The following is a 22,561-nucleotide window of genomic DNA, read 5'->3' on the forward strand; positions in this document are numbered from 1 at the left end:
GTGGGAGCTTTGCTCAAGTAAGGAATGCAAGAACTTGCCTGCAGCTTCTAGGGAATATAAGAGAGATGGCTTTTTTGTAGGAAGATTTTATCCACAAAATACTTACTTAAAAAACTTTTGGAAGCATAACTTTGAACTCTGTCATATTTTTTTTTTTTTGTTAACTATAATTTTGTTTAATTTTAGGAAAGGCCCATATAGAAGGTGGATCAGCACGAATGTCACTTCTCATATTAGTGTCCATCTTTCTATCTGCTGCTTCGATTATGTTTCTAGTATATAAATATTTTCCACAGCTTAGTGAGTAAGTATATTGAGAAGGATTAATTCGCTGGCTTTTCTTTGTAGTATCCTCTACAACTAAAGGTTTTACGACAGGGGTGGCCAACCTGAGCCTGAGAAGGAGCCAGAATTTACCAATGTACATTGCCAAAGAGCTACAGTAATATGTCAGCAGTCCCCCATTAGCTCTCCCAGCGCCTCCCACCCACTGGCAGCCCTGCCGATCCACTGGTTTGTGGCATGCAGGAGGCTCTGGGGGGGAATGGGAGGAGCGAGGGCATGGCAGGCTATGGGGAGGGGGCAGGAAGGACTGGATTGGGGGCAGGGCCTGTGGCAGAGCCAGGGGTTGAGCAGTGAGCACCCCCCGGCACATTGGAAAGTTGGTGCCTGTAGCTCCAATCCTGGAGTCGGTGCCTATACAAGGAGCCGCATATTAACTTCTGAAGAGCCGCATGTGGCTCCGGAGCTACAGGTTGGCCACCCCCGTTTTAGGAGGTCCCCAAACTGACATACCTCAACATTTTCATAACCTGATAGAAATATGAAAAAGGGGGTGGGGAGGGGTGGAAGGAAATTCATTAGACAACCCAGAAAGTCAAAATATAAAACCTCAAAGTTGGAAATATCCATAAGCAAGTGCTGGAGACTGCCAGTCAGTGCTAGTCTAAAAGCAAAAGTTGTATCACTTTAACTATACTGCTATAATTAAAGCAGTACAACCTTCCCATCTTTGAATACAGTTATACTGGTATAAATGTGATTTATACCGGTGTTGTTTGTTCTCATATAGGTGGGGGAAATAAGCTATACCTGTATAAGGCACGTATATACTGGTATAATTGTGTCCACAGTGAGGAGGTTGTATTGCTTTTAACTATAGTGGCCAAAAAATAAAATTATATCTCATGCCTAACTGAAATAAGGTATAACAGTACAAAAATTGTACTGCATACTTCAACTTTAAAAAGGCAAAAAAGAAAGTACGCACCCATAAGGCAAAATACCTGGAAAATGTTTCCTCTTGTGAAGAAGGATGTAACACTCCATCCCTCCCAAAAAATCTCAGTCAATGTTAATTTTTCTTCATCTGTATAATCTGAACAAGAAGAAATAATGTTGAAAACACCTAAAATTATCTGAGGGTTTGAGCTGCAGAATCCTATAGATTTGTGTTCTCTGCCTAGGAAAGTTATCTCACCAACAATTAGACTAATTGTTTTGCTAGCTCTTTGATTTATTATCTTATATTGGGGCAAATGAGTTTTAAAATTTTATTTACTGATTACTTAGCCTAATTCCTGGAATTCTTTTTTTTTTCTTTTCTTTTTTTTTTTTTTTCTTCAGAGAAGAGAGAGAATGTATAAAGATTCCCAGAGACATGGATGATGCCAAGGCCTTAGGAAAAGTCCTTTCCAAATACAAAGACACCTTCTACGTCCAAGTATTAGTGGCTTATTTTGCCACATATGTTTTGTATCCTTTTCCTGGTGATATGAAAGTTGTTTAGTTGCAGTTAATGGTGTTTTTCTCTGAAAAATTTGAAGGGGGGATGTAAACATTGAAGGAGGGATGTAAAAGAGGATGAAGATTAAAAATGTAACTATTGGGTTAGGTATTGAAATGCACAAGAATATTGAACTCTAAAGTACTTAGTCATTTTCTTGTGTATTTCAGTGCCTGCCTGCCTGTAAGAATGGACCAGACTGGCAGAATGAAAGTGCGGTGTACATGTACATAGGAAATGCAGCTAGAAAGTTGTTTTAAATCTACCAATCTTGACAGTGTCCTTTTTGGAAATAGTTCTTAATATATAACTTAACATATAAACTATCTGGCTTTATAGAACATATTGGTTCAATTGTTTCAAATCACTTCTCTTGTGGAGATCTTAAAAAGAAAATCAAAATTAAGTACAGCCCCACATTCCTAAGATACTCAAACACTGCCTCTATTACAGCTACTATAAAAAGAGAGAATTTAAATTTGTATCTGGGGCATTTCTCAGAAGTATTTCAAGGCACGCCTTCATTCCTGTAATGCCTATTTTACACAAAGAATTGCTGGATCTCTTTATGTGAAGTTAACAAGAACAAGATATTTGGAGTTAAAATACAGTCTAATTGTTACTCCAAGCAGCAGTTCTCTTTTTGTTGGTAGTGATGCAGAATTCAGAATATATTAATTAGTAATAAAAAATGCTTAGATAAAAATGAACCTTCAATGGTTGTTCCACTTATAATTTTTAAAAAAGGATGGTGGAGGAGGTCTTCTCTATAACGCAATATGAGAGGTTTTAGTAACTCAAAACAGGGTTATCCAATGTCATTAATTCAGTAATGATTTATCTTACAGCTGCTTCTATTCCAAAAAGCAGTTGTTCACAAATAACATTTTAAATGGATCCTATACAAAAGGGAAATGAGTTGAAATGACAAAGATGGATGTAAGGTAACACGTGTTTTACAAAAAAAACCAATCAGCTGTCTAATTAAATACCATGACATCTGCTGCTTTAATAGTTAAATGTCGCTCTTCTTAGATTAGTGACAGACTTTGGTCAACTAATGTGCATGCTGTGATGTGTTTATCTCAAACCCTTGAAATATGCTTACAAAGCAATTTTACACTTTGTTCATTTACTCTGAGTTTGATACTGTTTGTCTTGTTATTCTAATCAGTCACACACAGTTAATATCAGGATGGCACTTTAAAATATGGTTAATATTAAATTTTTTACAAGTTCCCTTACCAATGAATTAAGCATTTTGCCCCCATTGATCATACTAGGGAACCACATGTGTGTGCTGGAGCAGATATCCCTCCCAGGTCTTATGGAAGAGAAGATCTTGCTCCCTAGTGGCGTCATTAGCCAGACCTCCCTTGCTTGAGCCAGACATGGGCCTCTGAAAAGGCAGCACCAAAAGAGTTCCAGCAACCTCCCTTGTTACTAGATGGGGCAGTAGCACTTGCACCTGACACCTTCAAGGCATTCTAGTACCCGCTGACCTGGTTCTCTGAGGCTCTGAGCATTGATATCTCAGTGACCCAGGAAAAGGTCATTAAGTTCTTTGACATCCTGAACTCCTCAGCCCCAGCAAGGATTGCCCTCCCTATCAGTGAGGGCACACTTGAACTCAAGAAGGGCATAATCTTCACCTTTGGCAGACTCCAACCACTCTTCCTCCCTCATCTAAAAGGAGCAAAAAAGAGGAGCCACAAAAGAGCTTTGAAACTTTATATGCTTAACGTAACCTAGGGTGACTTGTGATATCAGCAATACAAGAAAAATCCAGGTTTGCAAAGGGCACCCCAGAAAAGAGACCATAAAAAAAGGACCTTTTTTTGGTGTAAGACTGATTCCTTAGCATCACTACTAAGCTCTTGTGTTCTAAAGTAAAATATCAGGCTTTGTTCAAAATATAATTTTGGGAGATAAGAGCAAGTCCACTTTCCGACAATGCTCCCACAGGATAACAAGAGAGAACTCTGAGAGCTCATGAAGGTGGGTCAAATGGTCTCAAAGATATCCTTACAAGTAGCCACGGTTGTATCGGACTCTGCCATCACTATGAGGTGGGCTTTGGTTTCAAGTGTTCGGCATTTCCAAGAAGTGCAATGCACTTTGAAGGGATGGAGCTCTTCAGCAGCCAAACAGCTGAAGTGTTCTATTCCCTTAAAGATTTTAGATTGTGATCCCTAGGGGAATGCACCCCAGTTCCCTATCACAATCGTACATATATCGTCCCCAAAAGAGAGAGGCCCAAGGAGAGAGACTGGAGCCAAGTTAGAGCCTATCCTCACCTTCAGAAGCCACCTTGTTTTTTTCACCAGGTGTGGGTTGTGATTACAGTTGACCAATGGGTGCTAGGCATCATCAGTCCTGGCTACTCTAACCATTTCCTTGCCTTTCCCCCTACGTACTCCTCCTCCTTCCCTGTCTTTTCAGACACCCTTCTCATGAGAACCTGCTCCAAACAGGAGTGGCCTCGTTGCTTTGTCTAGAAGTCATAGAAGAGGTACTGCAGGAGTACGGGGAAAGATATTCTGCTATTTCCTTATTCTGAAGAAGAAAGGGGGCCTTTGTCCTATCCTTGAGCTGAGGAGATTGAATGAAAATGACACAGATTCAGGATGGTAACACTTGCCTCCATCATTCCATCACTTCAGACTCAATAGAGGCTTGTAACTGTCGACTTACAGTACTTATGCTTCGCATAGCTATCCATCCGGCCCACAGGAAGTACCTAAAATTCATAGTAGGGCCAGCCATTACCAGTACAAGCAGTGAGTCTTCCCAAAATGCTTAGTGGTGGTGGCTGCAAACCAAAGAAGTATCAATGTCTACCTGATCCCAACAACAGCTGGCAACAAGCCTGAAATGTGCTTTCTGCCTGTTTGCCTAAGTGCACTTCTGTGTGAACTAAGAAGAATTGTCCTTCCCCCTATCACTATTGTTAGTGTTCATAGGAGCCATGATCAGCTCTGGTCAGTGAGGGCTTTTCTTCCAGAGGACAGAGTCCTATCATTGTAGTCATTTCTAAACAGAATAAAATCAAACCTGACTATGATGGTACAGACTTGTCCTGGACTTGTACACCACATTGGTGAGTGCTTGTGACAGTGCTTTCCAGACTTCCACTTGTGGCCCCTTCAACTTTGGCTCCAGTTAGCCTACTACTCGATAAGACATCAGATGAACAAGATTGTAGTGCCACTTCATATCAACACAGAGCTGAATTGATGGCAAGACCCCAAGAACTTTTTTTCCTCTACTTCCAGGCAGCAACTCCCAGTTCCCATGGACTTTATTGCTACCACTTTCTCAGTTTCATTTGCTAAAGTGGTCAACAATGATGTATCATAATTGAATTTGAATTGACACTTCAAGCAGATTAATACTGGACAAGGGAGTCCACCACTCAGTGCTTTTAGATTCATGCCTACATGACATCAATTACTCTAGGTTTGCATTTGGATGGCTTCCTTCACAACTGTGAGGACTAAAAATACAACTTTATAAAAAAACAACAACACTGAGTGAGCTTCTGCACAAGTTGAACATGTCGTGCTGACCACATAAATAAATACTTTAACTTAATCTGGACTATATGTTTGACATCCCTTATCTAGTTTATGTAGTGAGAAGTATGTAGTCCTTAACCTGGACCTCTAGGATGAAGAGGTTTTTAAAAGGGAAGAAATTTAGGGTAGGAAGGCGATCGCATGCTTGTCTGATATTACTATTGGTTTGTGTGCCAACATGTCACTTTTTAAAATTAAACACTTTTAAGGGGGTGTCCTATGCAATGGATTATTGTATTAGACTTTAACTTTTCAAGACCTGGTTTCAAATTCTGGCGTACGTCACAAGCAAATATGGGTTTGGTCTTATCCTAGTACCAACATCCATAAAACCTCCACAAAGTTTTGGATGTTTTGGCAACTTCTGCAAAAAATAAATAAATAAAAAATAAAAAAAAATTCTGCAGCTGAAACAAAAGTTAGAGGTGTGGGCAGGAATGACAAGGTGAAAAGTCTATGGTCAGTGTTATGTGGAAGGTCAGACTAGATTATTCTAGTGGTCCCTTCTGGCCTTAAAATCTAAGAAAAGTGGTGTGAGGCTGGAATGGTATGTGTATGCTGCGGGTGAAGAATGAGGTTTTGTTACTGGTCATATAGTACTTATTTGTACTGTACCTTATCAAAGCTGTTTCAGTCGTCCCGTCACTCGAATGAACACTAAACCTAAAATCTGAAAGAAGAAAACAGTTTGCACTGATTTAACTAAGAGTGTCTTTGCAAAAAAGATTTTGTTGAATTGGTGCAAGTTTATGTGGGCAAGGCCTTAAAAACGAATATATTAATGCATTGCTTCCCAAATATCTCTTGTAAACTGCTTATGCCAACAGTAGTATTTTGAGGATATACATATTTCTAATGTTCAGCTTGCAAGTTGGTAAATACCATGATCACTTTTAAAATGAAGAATGTAAAAGTTCTAAGTAACATGATGTTCTATCCTTAACTGAGAAGCACTCAGCTTGCAAACATTTGCTATACCCGGCTCTATATTTCTCAGTATCCTCTCAGGGTTTCTTTATCCATTCCCATTAGCCTTATTTCTTGTCTGTCTGGTAAGTATGTATTTCTCCTTCCCCCTCCCCCAATAAATTGGCATTTGGGATGACTGCTGTTGTAGTCAAGCAGGGTTTAGGAGCAACATCAAAAGTTATTTTTCCTCCCTTGGTATCCTGCTGTTAATTGATTTATCTCATTAGACTGGCCTAACACTTAGTAAAGCAACCCCCATCCTTTCATGTATTTATACCTGCTCCTGTATTTTTCACTTCATGCATCCGATGAAGTGGGTTCTAGCCCATGAAAGCTTATGTCCAAATAAATTTGTTAGTCTCTAAGGTGCCACAAGGACTCCTCGTTGTTTTTGCTGATCAGGTGGTTGGTTATGGGTATTTTAAATGAGTGTTTAGGACCCACGCTGTGCAAATGCAACAGAGCCTTGTAGAAACAGGTAAAGTTCTCCTGGTTTCACATTGTGTGTGTCACCAACTCAGAAACTCACAATGGACTCATGGAGTTCTTACAAGCCCTGGAGCACATTAACACATGGCTTGGAGCTTGCAGACAGATCCCTGCTTCAAAGAGCTTGCAAATAAGGTCTTTATTCTACAAAACACCTAGCAGCACCCCCACCAAATCTAGTGCTGCTTGCTACTAAAGATTCAATGGGAGTACTCTGAAGAGCCAGAACTAGATCATATAACAAAGATCTGGGCTTAATGGTTTTCACACCTCTCCCCAGATGTAATGGAAATCACTTGTCTGGACAAGTAACTTCCATTTTTTTAGCAGTAGTTTGGGGAGTGCTGTCTCTCCCCTGCTGCGGCAGCCCTCGAGCTGGGCTGGGAAGGAGGGGGGGGGTCTCTCCCTCTTGCCGCAGCAGCCCCCAAGCTGGGGCTGGGAAGCAAGGGGGTCTCTTCCCCCACCACGGAGCTGAGGCTGGGAAGGAGGGCTGTCTCTCCATGGCAGCTGTAGCCCTGGAGCTGGGGAAAGTCGCCTCTTTCTCTGGCCTCCACAGCCCTGCACGTCCCAAATTCCCCCCACCCCCTCTTCTCACCCCACCACTCCCTCCCACCTACCCCATATTCCTCCTAATGCCACCACATCACCTTACATGTGTGTCTTCTCCAGGGTCCAGGCACCTAATTAGTAGAACCGTACGTGCCTGCGCAGCTGCACTAATTAGGTGGGCAGCCCTTCATTTTCTTGTGTGTGGCTGCCCAGGTGCGCACCTTAGAGGGAACTATCTGTGGACCACCTGAATGGAACTCATGAGCCACTGGTGGTCCACGGACCACAGCTTGAGAACCTCTGGCCTAAGCAAAGCTGTTACAGAAAAGATTCTAACGATTGGTGTTGTATGTGTATATCTAGGAGTGGCTAACACAGACAATTAAAAGGAGAACCCTGTAAAGCAGCCTAAATGGATAGCTGTATGGAGCCAGGCCCTTTACTGCTAATGAAATCAGCAGGGATTAGAGATTGTTGTACAAATTGCAAAGAATTTCTTCTCACTTTCTTTTTCATTTGCAGTGTTCTGGACTTGGAGCCTCTTTCTGTTATATGCTTTCATATTTAGTCGGACGGCCAGTTGTGTACAAATATTTAACAGAGAAAGCAGTGAAATGGTCAGAGCAGGTAAAGTTGCTTTTGGTCAACATTCATGCTGATTATATAAACTTAGAATTGAAAAAGATGGAATCATAAGGGTTTTGGTGTTCACAGTAAACCTAATAAGAAATGGCTGATTCTGCCATCATTACTCACAACTAGCACCTCACTCCAAGTGTATTCTCCTTAAAGCAAATGGTGCAACTCATTAAGTGTACAGTACTACTGTACTTGGTATGAATAAGCATGGCAGAATCTGGCCCAAAGCATATTTATGGAATGAGGTGGAAAGCAAATTTAGCATTAAGCAGGTTCAGCAAATACAATTAAATATGTAGTCTTCCTAATGTGATATTTAAACTTTTTCATATAAGGAATCAGCTTAATTTTTAAAAATTAAACTGTCCTCTTAAATTTGAGTTCATAGTTAATCTGTCTAACTGCAGTAATACTCTTATTTCAGATTTTAAAAAACATGATTTTTTAATGTTACAACAGTAAACACCCTCTTGGATGAATTTCACTGGAAGAGATTTTCTTGATGAACAAAACCATGCTCTTTACTTTCTGTGCCCAATGTTCTATTCTTAAACAAACTTTAAAGTCAACTTCTCTGGCCATTGTGGATCAGGAATAACTGTTTTACAAATCTTTGTTTTGGATGTATAGTTCATTTTAAAAAAAATCTTTTAAACCTGTTTCTCCATAGCCAGGCAAACTGTACCTGATCTGTTTTGGCAGGAATCGCATTAAGCTGTTATCACTATTTATGTATATAGGGTCTCTAGTCCCATTTACATGATTATTCAACTGTGGGTGTGGGGTGGGATTTGATTACAATGTAGTTGTCCCATTACTCTTTCAACACAGCTACAGATGGTGCAGTGTAGATGAAACCGAGATAGTTTTAAGAATTGTGCTAAAGCCTGGGATATTTTCCAATTAAGTGAAAACATTAAGCACTTGCTATCTGGGACCTATCTCCACTAGTAAAGCTACACACACGAACAGCCCAAAACCATGTTATAAGCATGTTGAGAAGCTGTTTCTAAATCAGATAACGCATCTTGGTTCAAGGCCCACAGGTAAGATCAAACAGTGTTATAGTTTAAGGCTTCACTTCTCTTGTTTTTCACCAGGATAAAAAGTGTATTTTTAACATGGTGTTGACAAGGCAATTTGTAGTTATTAGTTTTAGCATGTTAGCTGGTCAGAGTAAGCCTTAGGCTCCCCTCGCTAATGCATGTTCAAATGCACCTCTTTCTTTATTTAGACACATATACCGTATCTAACCTTGGTGTATAAACATAGTAAAACCTCAAGTCTGAATAAGGTTTTCAAATACACTGCTACCTCAATATAACGCGACCCGATATAACACGAATTCGGATATAACGCGGTAAAGCAGTGCTCCGGGGGGAGGGGGAGGGGGATGCGCACTCCGGTGGATCAAAGCAAGTTCAATATAACGCGGTTTCACCTGTAATGCGGTAAGATTTTTTTGGCTCCCGAGGACAGCGTTATATCAAGGTAGAGGTGTATGTGGTGTAAAAGGGCATCTGGATCTAAGTTTATACATTCTGCTTTTCTATCTGATGTATCTGCACAAACAGAGACCAATAGTTGCTCTTTGATGAGCTATTTTTTTTCCTTGTTAAAGAGTGAGTTGATTTAGTTCACTGAGTAGATATATAATATGATGTCTAACTCCCATCCCAAAAGTCAGAATTTCTAAGCTAACTTCAGCACTATATTTAACAAATGTTTTCCTGACCCTTCTCACAAGCTCCAATCGGAACTTGTTTAAATATTTTGTCTGTCTATTTTTTTTGCCTTTGTTAATTTCTGCTAAAGAAAGGTGTATATAAACTTCTTAGCTAATAACCAGACTACAGATGCACAATATCTGAATAAGAACAGCCTTATTTAATGGTACATGTGTTTAAATTAAGATAATTGTATTTCCAAGACAGGGATTTTACTGAATTTTTTTTAATTTTGTGGCAGGTTGAACGACACAGAGAACACCTCATTAACTACATAATATTTTTGAGAATAACGCCTTTTCTTCCTAATTGGTTTATCAATATAACATCTCCTGTAATAAATGTACCACTGAAAGTATTTTTCATTGGTACTTTTCTAGGTAAGAATTTTGGTTAATAAATTAAAGCTTTTTAAGGACCCTGTTGTTTTTTCCTCCCCGTTCAGAGAATCATTTAGTGTATATCACCATCTACTGGTCAACTGAATGATTACATGACTTCATTATTTCTTTTATTTATATTTTTCTATGGAGCTGATCATCATAATATGGGAGGGCCTCACATCTTACTCCAGTGTTGTTCACATTTTACAGTTGGTGAAAATGAGACAGAAGTTCAGTTACTTGTCCAAGGTTACATGCCAAATCTGTACGCTTCAGCAGTGTCCTTTGTCCCATTTTGTGATTTTTTTTTTTAAGTAGAATGACTGTTTTGTATTGAAAACGTGAAACTCAGATTTATTTTATGTTCTTTATGCAAAATTGTTTTGCCTCAGAATCTCTCATGTTTTCACATGAAGGGCTTGTTTTTCTCCAATTTGTTTACCATTGTCATTTTTCTTGAACAGATTAACTTCCTAATGAAATTCAAAAAATGTTTTGTGTCGTCTTCAGTTTGCATTTTGTTACAAATATTTTTCACCCGGGGTATGAGCTATTCATGTACTACTAACTCTATAGAAAGCAGTATAGTCTAGTGCAGTGGTCTCCAAACTTTTTTGATTGCGCACCCCAACTGCCGAGGGAGGGGGAAAAAAAAAAGCTGCTCGGACTCCCGGCCGAACTACTGAGAGGGGGGAGAGAGGGGAAGCGGCGCTGCTCCGGCAGCGCTCCTCCTGCCGCGCACCCCGGAGGATCCTCTTGTGCAGCCCCTGGGGTGCACGCACCCCACTTTGGAGACCACTGGTCTAGTGGATGTAATATTGGATTATCATTCAGGAGACCTTGGTTTAGTTCCCACCATTGGAGTGCTGGGTGACCTTGGGCAAGTCAGTGCACTGATTTCCCCATCTGTAAAATGCAGATGATAATACTGACGTCCTTTGTAAAGTGCTTTGAGATCTACATAAGAGCTAGGTATTACTATTATTATTATTGTCTCGACTGAACCTAAAAGAAAGTGGTAACTAAATTAATCTTACAGGATGGGAATTGTCTCTATCTTGGTGAACAAGTGAATTATTTCCCCCTAAAACAACAACAACAACAACAACAACAATCCTATGATGTCAAAATACATCTATTCATTGGTGTGTCTACTAGATTAGGTGCTTCGAGACATTTCGGAAACTCCTTTTTTTTCCTTGTCACAAGAAAATTATATTTTTCCAACCTTCTAGTTTTATTGAGCTGCATAGTTAAACAAAAATACAAACGAAGATTATCTACTTAGCACTTATTTTATTATTTATTAACCACTAACTATGTAGGGAAAAACAGCATGTAATTTAACAAGACTGTACTATGGTGTTGAGACTTACATATAACCATCTGTTTGTAATAAAGCTTACTAAGTAGTATGCTTTTTTGAAGGGCATTGTCTTCTAAAATTTAGTATGAATAGAAATAATATGAATGGGAACTGTAAGGTGTCTTTAGTTTGGGATTTTAGGATATAGTCTGTTGTGGTAATTTAGGAAGGCCCCACTCTTGTAAAGAAAAGGACTACTCATGGCAATAAAGTTAACCACATGCATAAATTATTAGCTATCCAAACTGAAATCTCAGTTTGGGTAAACTTGCTCAGTTCTCTCCCTGTGCTTCAATGGAACTACAGTTTATATTTCCCCTCTTTATAAATGGTGACCCTTCACAAGTTGCTCTCTGACTTCCTGTGTACTAGCATACATTCTTGTCTTTTTTTATTATGGATGGGTAGTTAGGTGTCTTTGTTTGGAAATAGTCTGTAGTATTTGATTTCATAATGGATTACTAACAAAAAGCCACGCAGAAATGTATAATTAGAAACAAAATTAGACATGGTAAACTGTTGTTTTTGGTCTAATCCCCAGGTGCTACTTACTCATAGTCTGTATATGCAAACTAAAAAGTCAGTACAACATACATAGTGGGGAAAAGAATGTACACCTCTTTAGATTATAATATAAGGTCTAGGTGCTATAGAAAAATGGTGTATGTATGTTTTTTTGTATGATACTGTACTTGTTATGACCTGTATTTTTATTAAGTTCTTGACTTTGTTGCTTTAAACTGTTTCCAACAAAGTTCTAAAATGGAGAGCATTTGCTTGCCTTAAAAAACAAAAAATTGAAAAGTAACTTGTGCTTTTATTGTTTTAGTTCTCTTTAACTGATTCTTTGTTTTATCTCTGTACACATAGGTGTTGCACCACCATCTTTTGTAGCAATTAAGGCAGGAACAACACTGTACCAGCTTACAACAGCAGGGGAAGCGGTTTCCTGGAACTCTGTATTTGTTCTCATGATTCTAGCTATTCTCTCTATTTTGCCAGCTGTCTTCCAGAAGAAGCTTAAACAAAAGTTTGAATAAAGATCACATTGGATCTAAATTTCCCATAATTCATCTCAGGATCAGCACTTCTGATATTTGTATGTTTCACAGGGTTTTTTTTATCAGATCCTCAGCAATGTAAAAAAGGGGAGACTTGTAATGGATAAGAACTTCCTTATTTCTTTAAAGGAGCATATTTTACTGTCTGACATTCAAGGAACTGTGTTCAGAAATATTCTGCATATAGTTTTGTAGTCCAAACCATCAGTGTTTTATTCTTTGAAGGCGAGAGGAGGGAACTCAAAACACTGAAGATTAGTTAACTTTTTGCTTTGCTTCATATATGGGGCAGAAAGGCAAAATTGGATAGCTTAAAATGCAACCTACAAATATTGGTTTCTAAAAGTTCAAATAACTTTTGGTCAATGTAGTTTGTAGCATTCTACATGACTCTGCAGACTTGAATGTAACTTAATGGTTTGGTCTGAATAATTTTCTCATTCTAATTTTCCACTTTCATCTGCTTTTGTCCTTACTGGTCCCAGAATAATGTAAAGTACAATGGCATTCACTTGTAAAACATAAGCCTTCTCTCTTGGAGCAGTATGTTAAATTCCAGTGATGTAAAACTGCAGGAGGCTAAAATGCTTTCTTCTTTCTCTTCATTAGTGTTGTCTCAATTTAAATACTTGAACTACTTTATTAACTGGATTAACAAATTCAGTCAAATCATTCCCATACTGTAGATTTTATTTTTGGAGAGCAGGTCAGAATTTTATCTTGGCTTGTTGATTAATTTTGAAGTTTTTAATGCTTGTTTAGACTGATTTTTATTTGTCTAGTTTTGCCAGTATTTCAGATGCATAGACTTATCCTGCCAATTTGAGATAATTACTACATTTTGTTATACAATATATTTCAGTCCTTAAATGATTAAAGCAAATAGAGTAATTATAAGCGACTTACAATTCTTAGGATATATTGAGAATTTGGGACAGAAGGGAGGGAATTTTGGTCTTGGCAATAGTAACCTGCTACCATTACAACTCATCTGGCTAAAAAGTTTTATCAGGTATGCAAATTATTACACAGTTCTTTTGTTTATCTGAAATATTGCCATGTAAAGCTCAGATCATCATGTAATAAAAATCTTACACTTTATACATATCCTAGAAGGCTGCATTCTGTGTTCTGACTGGTGGGTAATTGGTGGTGTTTTATCATCCACTAAGGTATACAATACCGTCTCTTGAATGGTTATCGCTACTGTTATCAGTTTGTTGCATTGTCAGTGGGCCCCTTAAAATATAAGCTCCCAATTCAACACAATACTTACTCACGTACTTAGGCACATGCTTAAGTCCCACTGAAGTCGGTGCTTGCATGCTTTAAAATTAGGCACTGCCTAAGTATCTGTCTGAATCAGGTCCTGCCTCATTAGTACCTGCTTTGCAATGCTCAGATATCTGAGGAATTACTCTGCTGAAATTTTGTACAGTGTCTTCTCATCCTGAAAACTCATCTAAAATGCTCCATGACATGACATAAGAGAACAGTACTATAAATGTGATGATATGAAAGGTACTGGTACCTTCAACAGCTTTGTTCTTTTGTAACATAATGTGGATTGACTCATTCATTTTATCACCGTATTATGTGTAAATACATAGGCAATATATTAATTGCCTACACTATTTTTGTCATCCATTTTTCTTTTATGTAAACTGACTTTTCAATGCCTATTGAATTTTTCATTCAGATGCGGACTACACAATAAACTGGTGGTTTTGTGTTGCTAGCTAAAACATCAATGTTTTATCACTTGTTTACAAGGTTCGTTGTAAAATATAGCTTTGGGTATTTATGGGTTTAGAATTTTTAGTCTAAAAATGTACTTTAGTACTTTAGTTTTAAAGGTTTATAATGTTCTATGACCTTGGATCCACCAGTCTGAACAGTGAGGTTTCTTCCTGCTGTAGTGTTAACCTCAGTCAGGAAAAAAGTCCCTCTTTAGAGATCGTTCAGCACCACTGCTAGTCCAATGGCATCTCTAAACATTTCTGTGTGTCCTGCCTGACATAGGTCAGTATAGATTCTACTTTTAGGTTTCATCTACACTATCAAACTGCAGTTTGAGGGACTCTTGTCATAGAAGGGTCTGAACTATGTTTCAAGTCCTTATGAATCATGCTAGAGCCTTGGATTTTACAGGGTAGTCACAATTCACTGTGTAGATGGGACTAAGCTATGTTGTGAAGTTAAAACTACTCCAACCATGTTCTAATTGGCTTCCCAGCACAATAGCTTTTTATATCATAGAAAGGACCTTACCTTACAGTTCTCTTCTTTTGCAAAAACTTAATTGGCTTCTAGTCAACTGTTCCATATATATCTTCAGTGAATGCCAAGAGAAATTCCTTGAACAGTCCCTCATCCCTGGGAACTACTTCGGTGTATCTGAATACTACAGGCATTGGAATGAAAAGAACAGAAAAGAATGTGGGATAAGGCCCAGTTATGGAACACTTGCAATGCCTTCTTTTCATTGGAAGGAAATTCAGCAAGTGATTAAGAGGTACAGCTCTCTAACAGGAAAACAGTGTCTGTCATGAAGCAAGTGGGGAGGTAAGAAGAAGATAAAAAATGTAGCTCCTTTGAAATATCAAGGCATTTTGAACTGTTAGGTAACCTGTTATCTTTGGAGTTGTATTACTCTAGTAAACAATATTTCCAAGACACCATTACTAAATGTCTTTTGCATTTGATAATAAAACAAAACTATACAAACTTGTAATGACTTTTCTTTTGTGTGCACTAGCTTCACCTTTTTTTTTTTTTGAACATACAGTAAATTTTTAGCTGAATCTATTTATAAATAGTTGAAGTGTTCTGAAATAGTTTTTATAGGCACTTAGAATTACTAAGCCAACTTCAATGCACTGGCTATTCTCCTTGTAGAATAGATTTAATTAGTTGATAGTGTCAGAGCAAAGTAAGAAAACATGACGTTTTGCCATGTCTGAGGATTTTAATATTTTGCACAAACAATCCTGATGACTAATTGTGGAGTACTGTCATTGTGATGCTGCTCAAACTAAGACAATTGCCATATCTAGGGATTTAGGATGATACAAATCAGACACTGATGACCAGATGAGATCATCTGTGCTGATCACTTACTTTTTATTTTCAATTAATTATTGAAAGACCCAGAAGTTTTGAAAGTAAAACTTCACTCATAGTCTTCAAAGTTAATGATGGATCCATATGTCCAATCTACAGCATGCTGTCCTGTAGCAGTGGGATTGTTCTTACATATTAAAAGGACCTAATTAAGAGGCTTTTTATCATAAAATTACAATAGCAAATAAGGAAAGTGTTCTTTCTTTAAAATACCACTGACTGGACTATCCTATTAAGCAGAGTAAAACACTTTTTTTTTTTTTTTTTAAGCTTTTCAAACTCAGTTCGCAATCTGTTTTGGTTGGTCTGTGCTGGTAAATGGTATATGAAATAGATGGGTATTCACTATTGTAAGATAAACTAAAATAGAATTCACCTTAGGAAATTTTGGAAATCTCTCACCCTATGGTTTGCAATGGGACCAACGTGTTCTCAGCCTGACTGCCTTAATGATCAGCCTTTTACTGGGAGATAAGGCTGTATCAAGCTGGCAGATCTACTGGCAGCTGGGGGTGATACCAACCCCATTCAGTGAATGGAAATACTGAACGAGAGGTGGTCTTGATGCACCTTTGAAAATTATTTTTTAACATTAGTAAATAGTTTAAAAGCTACGTGGAATATTATAATGCATTTTGTAAATGGTGCTATGTAAGAGTTAGGTTCTATTTTTAATGTCTTTGCAGCTCTGTGATTATGCTGTGGAAATACTAACAAGTAAAATTCTAGCACAGCTTCATGAGGGGTGATATCTAAGATATATAGGTATAGTGAGGCTCTCTAACATGGCCAAAAAACATTATGTACCGTTTACTAGGATTTGAAAAGGAAGCCCCTGGATATTTCTAACTCTTCTAGATCCACCAAAAGAGAATTGACCTGAAAAGTTGTAATCTGTAGGAGAAAGTTGTCTAGATTTTAAACTCCTCTATGTTGTAGCACCTATCTCCCCCCTCCCCCCTCAAAAAAATTCATTGCTTTAATTTCTTAGCAGCTACCACCACTGTACTGATGTTAATGTGTTCCCTGTGCAGGCGCTGATATTGTTTTCTACATACACATTTAGTACTTTGGCAAAGTGGTGAAAGTCCCGCTTTACCTTTTAGCAAAGTAGAATCTCCTCTCTAATGTCTGGTCTACACTATGAGTTTAATTTGAATTTAGCAGTGTTAAAACGAATTAACCCAGCACCCGTCCACACAACGAAGCCGTTTATTTAGAAATAAAGGGCTCTTAAAATCAATTTCTGTACTCCTCCCCGATGAGGGGAGTAGCGCCGAAATCGATATTGCCGTTTCGAATTAGGGTTAGCGTGGCCGCAATTCGACGGTATTGGCCTCCGGGAGCTATCCCACAGTGCACCATTGTGACCACTCTGGACAGCAATCTGAACTCAGAGATGCATTGGCCAGGTAGACAGGAAAAGCCCCGTGAACTTTTGAATTTTATTTCCTGTTTGCCCAGCGTGGAGAGCACAGGTGACCACAGAGAGCTCATCAGCACAGGTAATCATGCAGTCCGAGAATCGAAAAAGAGCACCAGTATGGACCGTATGGGAGGTACTGGATCTGATCGCTATATGGGGAGAGGATTCAGTGCTAGCAGAACTACGTTCCAAAAGACGAAATGCCAAAACTTTTGAAAAAATCTCCAAGGGCATGATGGAGAGAGGCCACAATAGGGACTCATATCAGTGCCGCATGAAAGTTAAGGAGCTCAGACAAGCCTATCAAAAAACAAAGGAGGCAAACGGTCGCTCCGGGTCAGAGCCGCAGACATGCCGCTTCTACGCTGAGCTGCATGCAATTCTGGGGGGGGCCGCCACCACTACCCCACCTCTGACCGTGGATTCCGAGGCGGGGGTAATCTCAGCCACACTGAGGATTCTGGGGACAGGGAAGAGGAGGAGGAGGAGGAGGACGAGCTTGTGGAGAGCACACAGCACTCCGTTCTCCCCAACAGCCAGGATCTTTTTCTCAGCCTGACTGAAGTACCCTCCCAACCCTCCCAAGGCAGCACCCAAGACCATGACCCCATGGAAGGGACCTCAGGTGAGTTTACCTTTTAAAATATAAAACATGGTTTAAAAGCAAGCGTTTTTTAATGATTAATTTGCCCTGAGGACTTGAGATGCATTTGCGGCCAGTACAGCTACTGGAAAAGTCTGTTAACGTGTCTGGGGATGGAGCGGAAATCCTCCAGGGACATCTCCATGAAGCTCTCCTGGAGGTACTCCAAAAGCCTTTGCAGAAGGTTTCTGGGCAGTGCAGCCTTATTCCGTCCTCCATGGTAGGACACTTGACCACACCATGCTAGTAGCAAGTAATCTGGTATCATTGCATGACAAAGCCTGGCAGCGTATGGTCCCGGTGTTTGCTGGCATTCAAGCAACATCCGTTCTTTATCTCGCTGTGTAATCCTCAGGAGAGTGATATCGTTCATGGTAACCTGGTTGAAATACGGGAATTTAATTAAGGGGACAGAGGTGGCCATTCCTACTGGGCTGTTTGTCTGTGGCTGAAAAGAAATCCTTCCCTGTAGTTAGCCAAGCCGGGGGGGGGGGGGTAATTGGCACTGAGCTTTTCGCGTTTGGCTAGCAGGGATCTTCCCTGATACCAGCCATGCGGTGTGGGGAGGGGTAAAGCGATCATCCCAGAGAATTGGATATGGGGGGGGTAGTTTGTTTTCTGCTGCAGCAGGTTAACAGGAAAACCGCAGCACTCAACGGGCTTTGCTTGGTATGTGGGAAAGGAAGGCGCAGAAGCCGAAAGACAATGGCTTACCATGGCCGCATGCAAGCCGAATTCTGTTGCCCAGACCTGCGTCTGTGATCTCTAACAGCAAAGCCACAGGCACTCAATATTAAGATGCAAAATGTGATCTTGCACTGAAATCACATGTGCTATGTAATGTGAATAGTGTTGTTCACCGTGAAAGAGTATAAGCATTGTTCTGTAAAATGTATCTTTTTAAAAACTTCTCTCCTTTTTTCCCTCCCTACAGCAGCTGCAAATTTTTCAAGCCTCCCTCCTCCGTCCCAAAGGCTATCTCAGATAAGGCGACGGAAAAAGAGGAGCGAGACGAGATGTTCTCGGAAATCATGGAATCCACCCGCAATGAAAGACCTCATTTGGAGTGGAAGGACACGGTATCAAAGTACAGGAAAGATGCCAGTGAACATGAGGTCATGAGGGACGCTCGAGATGAGAGGTGGCAGGCTGCAAAGCTGGGGCTGCTGCGTGATCAAACGGACATGCTCTGGCATCTGGTGGAGCTTCAGGAACGGCAGCAGGATCAGAGTGCCGCTGCAGCCGCTGTATAACCTCCCTCCCCCCTCACCGTGTTCCAGAGCCTCCTCACCCAGACATGTAAGGACACGGGGGAGGAGGCTCCGTGCACCCTCCCAGTCCACCCCACTGGACAGCCCAACCAAAAGGCTGTCATTATATTGAATTTTTTAGTGGCCTTTTCCTTCCCTCCTATCCTCCTCCCAAACCCCCAACTGGGCTACCTTGTCAGTTCTCTCCCTATGTTTATAATCAATTAATAAAGAATACATGATTTTTAAATGATAGTGACTTTATTTCCTTTGAAAGCAAGCTGTGATCGAAGGGGGGAGGGTGGTTTGCTTACAGGGAATGAGTCAGTCAAGGGGGCGGGTTTTCAACAAAGAGAACTTTCACACCATAGCCTGGCCAGTCATGAAACTGGTTTTCAAAGCTTCTCTGATGCACAGCGCTTCCTGGTGTGATCTTCTAATCACCCTGGTGTCTGGCTGTGCATAATCAGCAGCCAGGCGATTTGCCTCAGCCTCCCACCCCACCATAAAGGTCTCCCCCTTACTCTCACAGAGATTGTGGAGCACACAGCAAGCAGCAATAATAATGGGGATATTTGTTTGGCTGAGGTCTGACCGAGTCAGTAACGTGCGCCAGCGACCTTTTAAACGTCCAAATGCACATTCTACCACCATTCTGCACTTGCTCAGCCTGTAGTTGAACAGCTCCTGACTACTGTCCAGGCTGCCTGAGTATGGCTTCATGAGCCATGGCATTAAGGGGTAGGCTGGGTCCCCAAGGATAACTATAGGCATTTCAACATCCCCAACAGTTATTTTCTGGTCCGGGAAGTAAGTCCCTTGCTGCAGCCGTTTAAACAGAGTAGTGTTCCTGAAGACGTGAGCGTCATGAACCCTTCCTGGCCAGCCCACGTTGATGTTGGTGAAACGTCCCTTGTGATCCACCAGTGCTTGCAGCACCATTGAAAAGTACCCCTTGCGGTTTATGTACTGGGTACCCTGGTGCTCCGGTGCCAAGATAGGGATGTGGGTTCCATCTATCGCCCCACCACAGTTAGGGAATCCCATTGCAGCAAAGCCGTCCACTATGACCTGCACATTTCCCAGAGTCACTACCTTTCGTAACAGCACCTCAGTGATTGCTTTGGCTACTTGCATCACAGCAGCCCCCACAGTAGATTTGCCCACTGCAAATTGATTCCCGACTGACCGGTAGCTGTCTGGCGTTGCAAGCTTCCATAGGGCTATCGCCACTCGCTTCTCAACTGTGAGGGCTGCTCTCATCCTGGTATTCTGGCGTTTCAGGGCAGGGGAAAGCAAGTCACAAAGTTCCATGAAAGTGCCCTTACGCATGCTAAAGTTTCGCAGCCACTGGGAATCATCCCACACCTGCAACGCTATGCGGTCCCCCCAGTCTGTGCTTGTTTCCCGTGCCCAGAATCGGCATTCCATGGCATGAACCTGCCCCATTAACAGCATGATCTCCAAAGCGCCGGGGCCCGCGGTGTGATAGAATTCCATGTCCATGTCCTCATCGCTCTCGTCGCCGCGCTGCCGTAGCCTACTCCTCGTCGCCTGGTTTTGCAGGTTCTGGTTCAGCATAAATTGCACGATAACGTGCGAGGTGTTTACAATGTTTATGACTGCTGTCTTGAGCTGAGCGGGCTCCATGCTTGCCACGGTGTGGCGTCTGCACTGTTCACCCAGGAAAAAGGCGCGAAACGGTTGTCTGCCGTTGCTTTCCCGGAGGGAGGGGGAGGATGGACCCAGAACCACCCGCGACAATGTTTTTGGCCCCATCAGGCATTGGGATCTCTACCCAGAATTCCAATGGGCGGAGACTGCGGGAACTATGGGATAGCTATGGGATATCTACCCACAGTGCAACACTCTGGAAATCGACGCTAGCCCCGGTACATGGACGCACACCGCCAAATTAATGTGCTTAGTGTGGCCACACACATTCGACTTTATACAATCTGTTGCCAAAAATCGAATTCTTTAAATTCGGAGTAATCCCGTAGTGTAGACATACCCTAAGAAGATCAAAATCAGAAAGCTTTGCTTTTGAGCTGTATATATGTAAGATTCACCTGATTTCATTCTAACAGCTGTCAGGTGTAGTTGGGCCTCAGCACGTGTGGCACTTCTGCAAGTGACAGAACAAGCTGAAGAAGTTCACAGCTATGGATATGCCTTTACTGCAGAGTCAGTCCTGCCCCCCTCTTGTTCACACATCAACCTCTCAAATTGAGTGGTGCATAGAAACTTGAGGTATATCTACACTGCAAATTAAGGCAATTTGTAGTGCAGGTGGGCATACCTACAGTAGCTTTAATCTAGTGAACGTGGCTAATAATAGCACTGAAGACACATGGCCCCTGATCATCAACCAAAGTATGTCCCTGGGGGGCTTGTACAGGCCAGCTAGCCCATGCTGCCATATCCTATCACTTGCACCAGCTAGATGAAAGCTAATGTGGGTATGTCTATCAGTGCTGCAATTAAACATTAATCTATAGTATAGATGTGCCCTAGGGGTAGCTGGAGGTGTGGATTAGAGCCTGGGCTCCACTTTCACTCATATGCATAACCTACCCACTTTGCAGTGATGATGCAAGATAAATTGCATTACATTTCACCTTTACCTCAGACACTCACTTGGAAGTCAGTTTTGCTGTGTATTGATCATAGAATCATAGGGTTAGAAGGGACTGTAAGGGTCATCTAGTCTAGCCCCCTGCCAAGATGCAAGATTTGTTACAGCTAAACCATCCGAGACAGATGGCTCTCCAGCCTCCTTTTGAAAACCTCCAGTGAAGGAGCTTCCACAACCTCCCTAGGCAGCCTGTTCTATTGCCCTTCTCTTCTTACCGTTAGGAAGTTTTTCTTGAGATTTAATCTAAATCTGCTATGTTGTAGTTTGAATCCACTGCCTCTTGTCCTGCCCTCTGTGGGAAGAGAGTGCAACTTTTCTCCATCTTTTTTATGGCAGCCCTTCAAGTAATTGAAGACTGCTATCATATCCCCCCTTACTCTCCTCCCTTACAAACTAAACATACCCAGTTCCTTACTTCATGTTGTATTTCAAGTTTTGTGGGAAGGTGTTGTATAGGAAATTTCTTTTATCTCTTTAAATGTACTAGATTTCTGGTTTGTGGTTTCCGTTTAATATTGTTCATTACTTTCAATTCTACAGTGAAACAATTGAAAAAAGACAAAGGAGAAAACCTAAATTTCACTAAAATGTCCACACTGCTCTCTGGATAAGAGTGAGGGAACAGTTTATTAGTAGCTCAGACCAAGATCTTCTTTAGAGAGCTGTCAAGTGTTCAGATGTTGGCAATTCTGAATGCACAAAGCCCAACATAAGCAGCTGGGTTCTGCTTCTGTTGGGATATGTATGTCTACACTGCAATATAAACCCAGAGCCTAAGCCCCCTTCTGTTTACACACAAATCATGCTAACCCAGGGTGTGGTCCCAGGATCTCATGGGGTGGAGGGTCTGAGTCAAGCCAGGACCCAGGGTACTAGTTCCATTGCTTTGCAGCATAGACGCAGTCACACTTGATGTGTTCTCTGAGAGTTTGTC

The 22,561-nt window shown here is 40.9% G+C and overlaps 1 protein-coding gene across 1 annotated transcript; it reads left to right on the forward strand.

Moving 5' to 3' along the window:
* Positions 1-191: 191 nt before the first annotated feature.
* TMEM41B (transmembrane protein 41B) lies at positions 192-13,804 on the forward strand. Its single transcript, XM_065403251.1, has 6 exons — positions 192-304; positions 1,627-1,755; positions 6,323-6,416; positions 7,894-7,998; positions 9,979-10,117; positions 12,357-13,804. The coding sequence occupies exons 1-6, from the start codon at positions 219-221 to the stop codon at positions 12,524-12,526; spliced, it is 723 nt and encodes a 240-aa protein (XP_065259323.1). The 5' UTR covers positions 192-218; the 3' UTR covers positions 12,527-13,804.
* Positions 13,805-22,561: the final 8,757 nt, after the last annotated feature.

Source organism: Emys orbicularis, chromosome 4 (genome assembly GCF_028017835.1).
Source record: "Emys orbicularis isolate rEmyOrb1 chromosome 4, rEmyOrb1.hap1, whole genome shotgun sequence".
Lineage (NCBI taxonomy): Eukaryota > Metazoa > Chordata > Testudines > Emydidae > Emys > Emys orbicularis.